We start from the raw sequence: 12,070 nt of genomic DNA, 5'->3' as shown, positions 1-12,070 counted from the left end.
TGTTCAACCTTGTTTGGAACGCACCATGAGGCCAGGGGTGCTGACCCTGTGGTCTGTGTCTGTGGTCCTAAAGCCCCAGTAGTGATGGGGACACTATACTGTCAAAAAGCACCATTACTCGGATAAGGTCCTGACTCTCTGAGGTCATAAAAAATCCCAGGATGTCCTTTGAAAAAGAGTAGGGGTGTAAACCCGGCATCCTGGCCAAATTTGCCATGATGACATTATATTGTAGGCCAAAACACGGAAGAAAGTTTAGCTCTTTTAGATCTGTAGTGGAGGTCTGAGAGGGAGGCTTGGCGAGATCAGAGCCATATATACTGAGAGTCGCGAAAACTCCATTGTCTCCAATGGAACGTTTTTTTAACACCAATGGTAGCTCAAGGAGACTATCAATAGTTCCTGGAAGTAGCAGCCTTGCCAAATAAGTTGTAGCAGAACACTTTTAAAAGGTAAGACTTAAAATAAACATTGCATTTCATCAAATTAACATGTGTATTACAGCATGCTCATTGATTATTGCTCTCTTAGTTTTAGGGGATGTTATCAGATAAAGGATTAGGCTAGGATTGGTTATTGGAAACCACCAACTGCCTATTAATTTTTAAACCTGTTCTATTGATGCAGTTTTGTCCATCAATGTGTTGGCGAAAATAAGTAAAGACTTATTTTAGAGGACAAGACTTCTAATTGGGGGTATAACATTGGGAGGAGTTATAATGTTGGGTGGAAGTGGCAAAATGTAAATATCTGTTTTAGACCTATGTACAATAAAGATAAATGCTTATTTTAAAATGCATATTTGAGTATCAGACTCGTATGGGTGGAGTTTTTAAGGCATTGTGATTCTGTTGACTAGCCTCCACCTGTCTATAGCCTAAGCTTTATTTCAGCTCAGCCTATTTTTGTATTGATTGTAAAGGAAGAGATAAGTTTATAAATGACATAAAAATGAGATAATAATAATAATAAAAAACGCTTAAAATCAGCACAAAAAAATATAAATTCTCAAAGTAGGGAATCATAGTAAATAGCAATACCAAAACCATATTATTACAGTATCTACTACTCCTCTATATTATACAATTTCTCCCGTTCTTATCTCCTTTATCTTGCTTGCAACACAAGAAACACACAGGGGATTCAGTGGATTGGATGTAGCTAACCCAGTTTCTGCTTCATGGATTTTCCTTACTCCTTATCTTTAAGGGTCACTCCAAAATTAACATTTTGTCATCATTTAGGCTACTCATCCTTATGTTGTTCCAAACCTGTATAATTTATTTATTCTGCTGAACACACAAGAAGATACATATTTTGAAGAATGACAGTTTAATACAACTGTAGATGGACCCCATTGACTTCCGTAGTAGAAAAAACCCCACTAGGCTAGTCAAAAGGCATTGTCTGGTTACCTTTTTATTTTATTTTAATTTTATATATATTTTATATCATCTTTTGTGTTCAACAGAAGAAAGAAACTCAGACAAGTTTGGAACAACTTGTTTTGAGGGTGAGTAAATATACCCTTTAAACTTTAATAAACATTAAATGCCTGTTGTAGGCTATGTATTTTAACTTACCTGTTGTATGTATTTTAACTTATGTATTTTCTACAGAAAAATTAGTGAGTGATTTTTTAAAATTAATTATTTAAAACTAATATATATAAAACGTATATTTTTTGTGTGTATTTATTTACTTATTTTCGCCAGCCCTGTTAACGGTTAGTAACGCCTGCTGTATTTTTGAATGATTCCGGCGGGCAGTGACGTGCTTTCATCAGTTACTCAGCGGATGTGCTGCTTCTGCCTGCCGGATCACCTCCTCGACCAGCCCGAGCAACTGACAGGCCTGCATTGACTTCCTGACGGATCACAGTAACTTTGTAGCTCGAAGAACAACTTAAGGTCATTTCTTATCATATATACTCAGATGCACACATATCCGTAAGTACTAGCACTTTATCGATTGTTTAAGATTCGAATACGCAGTGGTTTCTGTATAGCTGCATTGCTGTGATGTGTTACTTTCTAAACACAAGTTTACAGCCTATAAAGTGCAACGGTGTAGGATTTAATGTACTTAAATCCCACATGGTTTAGTCGAGGCAGTAATCCGCTATATTTTGTTGTTACACTGAATTATACGTGACTTTAAGGTTAAATTGGTGTTATATTCAGACCCAGGCAGTGAATAGACCAAGAACTGCTTCATGTATGCCAATGCATAATCGTGTAAAAGAGGGCGTGTGGTTGTTTTGGTTGTGACCTGCCGTGATTATCTGTGTTTATGGACAAATTGTTTAATTTAAGAAGGAATTGTTTCTTACATTCTGCAATTTGAGCAATGCATTTAACCACTGGATTATAATTTTCAGTGTACTTTGTCACTGAAAAACTTCACAAACTTTACAAACCCCGTCATCCCCTATTCAGAAAAAATGTGACACTGGACCAAAAAAACATAAGTCATAAGGTCAATTTGACCATAAGTTTTCAATTGATGTATGGTTTGTTAGAATAGGGCAACATCTAGTCGAAATACAACTATTTGAAAATCTGGAATCTGAAGGTGCAAAATCTAAATATTAAAAAAATTGCCTTTAAAATTTTCCAAATTAAGTCCATAGCAATGCATACGGTATTACTACTACTACCGGTAATACATATTTATGGTAGAAAATATACAAAATGTTTTCATGGAACATGATTTTTACTTAAATATCCCAATGATATTTGGCTCAAAAGACAAAGCAATAATTTTGTCCCATACAGTGTATTGTTGGCTATTGCCACACATGTACCTGTGCAACTTATGATTGGTTCTGTGATCCAGGGTCATATATGTGGTACATATTACATATTCTATACATGCTCAAAATGTATAGATTTTTTGAAAAAATATGTTTTTGTTCACATGCCCACAACATAACCTTCCAGACCCCTGAAGGTTGAAAACCAAGGCACTGGGGGATTACAGATGATGTATTGTTTGTGTATTTTCATATGAATAGGGTTATGGGAATGACAGAAGGGAATGCTGTGGGAGATATGACTCATGCAGGAAAGTGGCTTGTAATCCTTTTTAGGGCGCCCTCTGTACCGAAGGAAAAAAAGGGCACATTTGGTTTTGCTTTGTCTCTGGTTTTGCAAGAACATATGTAGCCACAAGGGACTGTGTTTAGTGCCCCCTAAGATAAGTTATGCGGCATTGCCAATGTACAGGGTTTGGCAGGAAACATTGAGCTGTAGGGTGGAGTGGTTTAGTGGTTACAATGCAGCCAAAAGGTGTTTGGTTCAAACCAGCTGCCAAGGGTGATTCATGAGCTGTCACTATTTGTGAGCAAAGCAAACCCGCCAAACTCCTATAATTGCTAAGGGTTGAAATTTGCTGTCACTGTCATTCTCTTACTTTTGCTTTTTTAAATGGTGGCGATATGTGTTATGTATTATATAGGCCTATGATCCCTCTGTTTTTGCATTAGGTCAGCCTAAACCTAATGACCCAGCAAGAGCAGCATGAGTTCAGGGAAAGTTTGGAGGAAGCCCTGTCCTGGATGCAGGCCGTCCAGGAGAGGCTTAAAGAAAATGATAACACCCAAGGGCCCAGATCAGCGCTGGAGGTCAGGCTCCGAGAGACAGAGGTGAGACCTTCCTTAACCCTCTGGTGCCTTAATAACGGCAGAGGCGGGACATAGCAAGCACCAGGAGAGAGTTTACAGAGTTTCAGTGACATTACTTCATTAAACAAATATTTATAATTTTGAATATAATGTATAATAATGCAATGGGGGAATATTTGTGGGTCCTGATAACAATACACTAAAAATATTATTTTAATTTAAAAAAACTTTTAAAATATCTTTCAAATAAACGTTTAAAAAAACTTAAAATATCGGGATGCATATCATATTGTGAGTTCAGTTCATCTTGTATCTAATTGTGACATGAGTGTATTGTTACACCCCTAATGTCTACGGCAGTGATCAAAATAGGGATTATCACCTTATGAAAGTACCTTAACACTTCAAATAAAGACTCTCAATTACATTATTACAAGTTTCTAGTAGCCTGACAAGCCAGTGCCCGGTTGCATAAAACACCTTAAGTTTTTCCCTTAAGTATGATACTTAAGGCGTGATTTCCCCTTATCTAAGGGAATGATTTAAGGGTGTTGCATATAATCCCTTAAACGGTTCTCTTAGGTAAGGGACGCCGCTAAGTGTTTCACGACTGCGACCCAGGTTTTACCGTTATAAAATTCTATTGTTGCCATAGACACGCTACGCTGGCGGGTTAGAGAGTGAAGCTGAGATTCAACAAGAGGAATATTACACGGAGTGAGAGAACATTATTGTCTTAAATCAAATAAAAATGATCACTGCTGAGGATAAACGATTTGAAGATCACGACAAAATAAAATACTATGCTTGGTAACGTTATTTGTTTCACACGTTAGACCTTTTTAGCAAAAATCAGCTTCAACACCGGCAGAGCGCCAGCAGCACGCCAAACCATGCAGCAAAGTGAGGTTTTATTGCTTCTTTGTTAACAATTATTTTAGTCTATTGTTAATTTTACTTAGAACAGCCTGGATGTAATTTTTAGATTTTTTTTCATTATTCCTTCAAAACACTTGTGAATTGCAGAAAGACGCAAATATCCTCTCCAGCCGCGACAAGAGAAAAACTGCAAAGAGACATCCTACAGAAGACAAAACTGCAATTAGAGATCGAAAAACTTAAAAAGGAGAAGGAAAATCAAGACCTTTACAACTTCATTCTTAATAACAAACTAATGCAGCTACAAAGTGAAAGAAAAATAAAATGCACATCAATTGACGAATATTTTTTATGACAGATCTGACAGGTTTTGTATTTATTTATGATTTATTTATTTATAGGCTATTTCATTTATTTATATTTATGACTATTGTCCATAGGCTACTAGCTAAACTAATTAAAGAATGCATTTACGACGGCATCTCTGACAACAAATCCACCCCGTTGAAAATCTTGTTGATTTTCTTCATGAGCCTCTTCTGCTTCTGCTTCTTGAGCCTCTTCTTCGACATCATCTCCCTCTTCACAATACATCTTTGACATGTTAAAAAGAACAACGCAGGTGACAATAATTCTGCAGACGCGCAGCTCGCTGTGGAGACAGTGAAATCTGCGTTTGAGCTGTCCGATCGTCCTCTCAATTATAGACCGTGTGTGTGTCAACGCATTGTTGTATCTTTCCTAGGATCAAACGATGACCATAAGTATCAACAAGTCAAAATACATTTAATACATTGATAAAATATTTTCAAAAAGTTGACAAGCCTATATGTTTTTACTTAATTTTCAACTTTTTAAAGTTAATAGGCTATAGCTCTCTGTCAAAGTCCTAGAGTCATGTGTACTCCCTGGCCATGATGCAACAACATTTCTAATTCTGCACACATGGTCACACTAGCTGCACATTAACAGAATGGTAATTTTTTCTGTTCTTCATGCGTGCGGGGAGCCTGAATTCTGACATGTGTGCCATCGATTACACTTATTCGAGGAAACCCCGCTTTCCGAAAAAAAGAGGTTTGAATGGCATCCAGTTCAACACGCGATGAAAATGTCACAGTTTGGCTTAAATGACGGCAGAGAGCCCCTGCAACCCGGTGAATAACTCTACTAACTGACGATTTATGAACATGGAAAACATCTCCCACAGACTGGAAACTCCCAGTTGCAAAGAACCGAAGTGCTATAAGCAACTGTAACACAGAGGGTAGTGAGTGGTTGCGCTGGGTAACATGATCAAGATCGCCTTCCAGTTTGTTAGCGATCTCATATATCCCGCGGCGATCAAATCTATATTCGCGAAGCAGTTTTTCATTGCTAAGATGGTCCAGAGGATTCTCTCTATCGCGAAAAATTCGCTTTGGCACATTTACATCTTCAACAGGATAAATAAACTCAGCTATTTTTTTCTCATTAATGTTCGTCAACTCTTAAGGTAAACTTTTCCTAACCTTAAACTATACTTAGGAAAATGACAGTTAAGGGGCTTTATGCAACACTTAACGGTTTTTAAGGGATTACTTAAGTGAAAAATAGACATTTGAGGATAATTCTAAGGGTTTATGACGTTTCAGTTTAATAAACCCTTAAGTTATACTCAAGGGTTATTTTATGCAACACCCTTAAGTTTAAGGGAAACCTAAGGGCGATCTTAAGGGAAATTTTCACTTAAGGTGTTTTATGCAACCGAGCACAGACCCATATAAAGATGTTTGGTCTGGAAACTCACCATTGACTCACCATTAATCCAAGAGGCGGGATAAACGGTTGTCTTTCAAACTCCCTCTGCACGCGATTGGATAGCGCTACAACCAACCAGAGCAACGTGAAGCGGAACTCGTTGATAGATTAAACTTTTGCTGTATCCGGTCGGCAAAACTCCGAACACATCTTCCCTTTTTAAGAATGACTTTAGTGCCGTTCTTTTCTCAGAGAAAAGCTTAACTCCAAGTCTTCCAGAGTCGTGGCCAAAGCCGATTCGAAAGACCGCGGTTTGCCAGCCTCTGTGTTTACTAGGAACATGCAAGCGCAACTCGGCCATCATTATGTTAAGCCCCGCCCACCGACTCTATACACAATGTGATTGGCCTGACCAGAGTTTGGTTTTTACAGCTCAGAAGTGTATTGGGATTTGCTAGATGATACTCGCGGCAGATTACATTTGCTGCCGCTAGGGTGCGTCTAGATTTTTAGGCTAAGTTTCTAGGGGTGTGGGGGAATCATTACCGCATAGTATCGTGATTAAGGCTGATATTGTATCAATATTTTCAGGAACTGAATTTCAGCTTGTAGTGTGCAAAATTTTAACACAAGCTTTAACAAACAGCACATCACTCATGCTCACACGTGTGCAGTGAGCTGTGCGTACAGGAAGCACATTCTTGCATATTTCTGAACGTGGACCACTCTGTCCATGTTTTTGTGTTAGTTACGTGTGGATTTGTCACGCAAGAGCAGCCAGATGCGCTTAAAAATGCAAAATAAATGTTGCTCGCAATACAATGAAAGAAGCTTGCTGCTTCAGCAGCATGTAACACCGATATTTTTTGAGATTTTATAGATGTAAAAATCACAAAATCGTATCGTAGCTTAAAGGGGGGGTGAAACACTCAGTTTCAGTCAGTGTCATGTCAATCTTGAGTACCTATAGAGTAGCATTGCATCCTGCATATCTCCGAAAAGTCTTTATTTTTTTTATAATTATATAAGAAAGATGCGCTGTTCCGAGTCTTTCCGAAAAAAGCCGAGCGGGTGGGGGCGTGTCGTGTGAGCGGAGCTAAATAATGACGTGTGCACGCCGCTGCTATTGTGTTGAGTGCGTCGAGTGCGTCGTAAAGCTGTCATCCCTAACAGCGGGGAAAAAACTTTATTCAAAATAAAAATATGGCTTTTAATCAGATACAGCCATACATCTATGATCCGGAATCAGACCCAGAGGCTGCAGTTGAACAGGAGCAGCAGCAAAAACGACTAGAGCAGGACGTCTCTATGTGGTACGATATACACTAACTATATAATATGCTTAGCGGCTTGTGTTATTTACATATTTATACTTGAATTATATCGTCGTATTTTTGTCTTTGAAGGTGTACATGTGGGAAGTGCAGTTGTGCACGTGTGTTTGTGTGTTTACGCGTGGTTTGTGTAGACAGGTTAAGTTAGTGTTTACATACACGGAATAGTAGCGCATTTGAATGAAGAAGCGTGCTTATTTAGTTCAACATATTTCCCCCCTCTTTGTGTATTGTTGAGTGCTTTTACAATACACAAACATAAAGTTACACATATAGTGGCCAGCTAAACAAATGTACACGCACTACACATCGCATGCTCCATTGATCAATTTCTATATATAGTAATATATATAGTAACTATACGTGATCATGTTTGGGCTACTTGATGAGCATAGACACAGACATTTGAAGCAGTCTAACTCACCGCCCGCGGTTCTAACGTTGGGACTGCTCCATCCTTCAGCATTAGGCTATTGGATAATCCGGCGTCATGCTGGGCCATGTTTATGAAACAGTCGGCACCGAAATGCAGCGAACAGATATAAACATTCGCGCAACTCAGTTGCTGATCCGGAAAAGCAAATTACATCCACTGTTGCCTTACCGCGGGGTTTTGGGGGAATCTGTGCAGGACTGTCTTGGTCTGGCAACCAAAAACGCACTTTTTGATGTCATTGTTAATTGTGCACATTACCTGTGCAGCGCAGCCTACGAGCGCTTTGATGGGCATAGCCTGTTGCTTTCGCTCTCTCCCTCTCTCTCTCTCCCTCTCTCTCTCTCACACGCTTCCGGTAGAATTGTCCGTAAGGCCCATACAAGGAAATTCCGCCCCCACTAACGTCAATGGGGACGCATGATCGCAAAAAACTTGCCGAAACTTATGACTAACCGGAAGTAGTATTTTTGACAAAGAAATACTCCCATCAAACGTCCACCTTAACTTTTGAAACTTTGTCCATGTTTAGTATGGGATTCCATGTCTTTAACAGTGTAAAAAGATCAGTATGCATGAAACAGCATTTCACCCCCCCTTTAAGTATCGAAAATAATATTGAATCATGGGGCCTCTGGTGATTCCCACCCCTACAAGTTACCCTATTTAAAATGTAATAAGTAGTGTAACTATTTCAATTAATTTATGTAATGTGGATTGATCTAAATGGCAGCTGTGGTAGGCTGCAAATTAAAACAAGAGAACCAATCAAAAGCATTAGAATAGCATCATTTTACTAAACAGCCTTTAAATGGCAGGAGGCATCATGCACATCAAAAACAGACAAAGCAACCAATGAATATTATTCAACATATTCTAGATTTTTAGAGAATACATTTAGATGTAACCCACTCTCTAATCATTAACATTTTCTGTAACTGTAATTTAATTACACATTTTTTCTCAGTAACTGTAACTGATTACGGTTACCTTTATTTTGTAATTAAATTACGTAATCTCTAGTTACTTTCCAACACTTGACTTAAATTGATTTGTAATTTAATCTTGCGTTAAAGAGATTCTTTCATTAAACTCTGATTCATCCAGTAATGAAACACGTTATTAATAACTGAGTCATTGAATCATAGATTATAGATTTAAAAAGATTATAGTAAATAACATTTTGTCAGAACTAGGAACCTCTTGCAAATTACATGTTTATTTAATTTTTTATTTAATTTTTTTATTTTGTTGTTTGTTCAGAATTGTGGGAGAATCATGATCTCTATTTTAAACAAAATCATAGTTTCAATTTATCCTGAACCATGCAGCTCTATTTCACAGAGATAAATCATATAATCAGATGAAATGCTCCATTAAGTATGACTTTCCTTTCTTATAAAGAAAATACATAACTCAGAGCCTGATGGCCATGTAAAGATGGACAGGGTGCTTGTGGCTTCTGAAGTTCTGCTTCGAAATGGAGATGAAGAGATGAAGAATCAGACTCATTCGAAACTCAAAGATCTGAAAGCGCTCTGGGAGGAGACCATAACCTACATCATTCACTGTCACAGGTAAAGATTTTGTTGATAAAAACAATCCAGTCATATCACCAATATATTACCAATCATATTCACTTGTACTTAAATGATACTTAAGTGTCTTCCTATATTAATAAATTAATTACATATGGTGACATTTGCGATATGACTTTTGCTACAGATAAGACATTTTGTTTTGATTCTTTTACCTCAGATGTAGGGACTTTAATGTTTATATGGTTTTCAATTGGAATGTATTTTATCATTCATTTTTAACATTTTTCAGTTGTCATGCAATTTTTAAGATTTAATTTAAGATTAGGGTTAAAAAAACAAAACATTAAAGTTATCCTTAAGGACAACTTATCCTGTTGTAACAAATATATGTATTTATACATTATATATAATATATACATGGTATAATATTTAAAAAGTGTTTAAAGCAGCACTTGGCAACTTTTGCTCTCGGGCTCCCCCTACAGTTGGGAAAAAATAATGTCCTCAACTACTGTTGTAAGCTCTGTCATCCTACAACAGGGGATGCCATCGCGCATGCATTTGTTGACATGACAACCCTGATAGCCCTGAACTAGTGATGCGCGGGTCGTCTCATAACCCGCGGACCCCATATGTCTATTTAATGGTCGCGGGTGCAGGGCGGGTTGTAAAAATATATACAGTGGTGCGGGCGGGCCAAATAACTTGTCATATGAATATAATTTTATGGGTTTTATTTTTTTCAAACGCCAAATAATCACGATGCTCACGTTTACAACCCAGCATCATTATAGTAGTCTATTGGTTACCGTTTTACAGAATCTATATGATACTTCAATTCAATGTTTGAGTGGTAGGTAATCACCATAACAACAGCATGACAGCATCGGTCGGGCACGCCTCCTTCAGCTCACGCCAACGAGCAAACGCTGGTCACATGTTGATCCTCGTCCTGCCTTTAATCACATCACTTTTTTGTTTCCTCTTATTGCTTTCCTCCAACAAAACCTTTTCTTTCTTATTTGTCTGTGCTGCTTCGGACATGACTATATTATCCGACAAACAAAGTTGGGCTCACACGTCTGAATTTAAGGAAGTGTGTGTGTTGGTGGAAGTGACGTATATGCCGTAAAGCAGTCGAATTTTGTAGTTCTTTTTGTTCTCGGGTTACTACCCGAAACCCGAAGTTTAAAAGTACGATTAAAAACGATAAAGACCCCATCAAGCTTTGGCAGACGTGTCATTCAACCTATTGTAAGCCGATGTATCATCACAAGAGTCTTGAAAATATATTATGAAGGTTGAAAAGTTACCTGGTGCTGCTTTAATGTGTTTTATATAAAATAAATAAAAAATATTAATTGTGTGTTTTAGCTGCACAATTAATCGCTAAAAGATCGCAATCTTGATTTTTAGCCCCCACTCAATCTTATTCCTAAAAGACAAAGATTTTGCTGTGTCTATAAACCTTTAATAAATACAATCACAGTGAATATTTAGATATGAAACAACTTCACAAATGTCTTTTTAACCAGAGTATCATTAATTCTGTTACAATAGTTAAATTCATTGCATAAGTATTGTGATAAGTTATATTTCTGATATAAACACTGTCTACTGTAGCGATCAAAATAACTTTTGAAAGTAACTTAAGCGCTTCAAATAAAGATTGTATCAATTATATTGTTACACCAGTAGTTGGACACAAGTGACTTAAAAAAAAAAAAAAGCCTATTTTTTATTGAATCTTTTATTCAAGAGATTTATTCAAAAACTCTCATTCATCCAGTTACGAAACAAGTTAATTTTTATGAGTGAGCCATTGAATCATTAATTTAAACCAAAAAATAATTCATTCAAGTTAACTAAGTAATCTGCTGACTGCAGCAGTTAACATTTTGTCAGAACTTCTAGTAAATTATATGTTATTTTATTTAGTCTATTCAGAATCGTGGGAGAATAGTGTTCTTTATTTGAAACTAAAAAAATCTTGATTCTCAATTTATCTAGAATTGTGCAGCTCTAATATATAGCATTATGGGCAGGTGCGAGAACTGAAACTAGCACAGCTATGTATAAATCTTTATATATGTATTTTTTTTGCAGTTATTATACAATTATATTTGACCACAGAATGCAATGACTGACCATTGAGAATACAAAATATAAAAGCATTTATTTCTTTCATATTTTTTGTGCCCCTCTGATAGTCGTATCGAGTGGGTGTGGCTGCACTGGAGTGAATACCTAAAGGCTCATGAGGAGTTTGGGATGTGGCTGGAGAAGATGCACAGGGCTCTGGAGCCCTTGCTTGAGATGCAGCTAGGTCTTCAAGAGAAGCTGTGGCAGGTGGATCATCTACGGGTCCTTCACAGTGACATCCAAGCCCAGGCTCAGTTTCTGGAGAGGCTTTTGGATGAGGCTGCAGCCCTGTTCAACCGGACAGAGGACCCCAGTGTAAATGAGGAGGCTCAGCAAGGTCTTCAAGAGGCCTACAACCACATTCGAGAACGAGCAC

General features: G+C 37.5%; 1 protein-coding gene across 1 annotated transcript in view; it reads left to right on the top strand.

The window, feature by feature from the left end:
- The first annotated feature begins 1,788 nt into the window (after window positions 1–1,788).
- The window catches only part of syne3 (spectrin repeat containing, nuclear envelope family member 3), a 32,800-nt gene continuing 22,518 nt past the window's right edge, over window positions 1,789–12,070 (top strand). Inside the window, exons 1-4 of the mRNA XM_067455774.1 lie at window positions 1,789–1,949; window positions 3,488–3,646; window positions 9,416–9,588; window positions 11,763–12,070. Coding sequence (XP_067311875.1) covers window positions 3,503–3,646; window positions 9,416–9,588; window positions 11,763–12,070 — 625 coding nt within the window. The 5' untranslated portion in view covers window positions 1,789–1,949; window positions 3,488–3,502. The remainder of the gene's footprint in view (window positions 1,950–3,487; window positions 3,647–9,415; window positions 9,589–11,762) is intronic.

This window comes from Pseudorasbora parva, chromosome 10 (genome assembly GCF_024679245.1).
Source record: "Pseudorasbora parva isolate DD20220531a chromosome 10, ASM2467924v1, whole genome shotgun sequence".
NCBI lineage: Eukaryota > Metazoa > Chordata > Actinopteri > Cypriniformes > Gobionidae > Pseudorasbora > Pseudorasbora parva.
The sequence above is the reverse complement of the archived record's forward strand: the minus strand, read 5'-3'. Positions and strand labels throughout refer to the sequence as shown.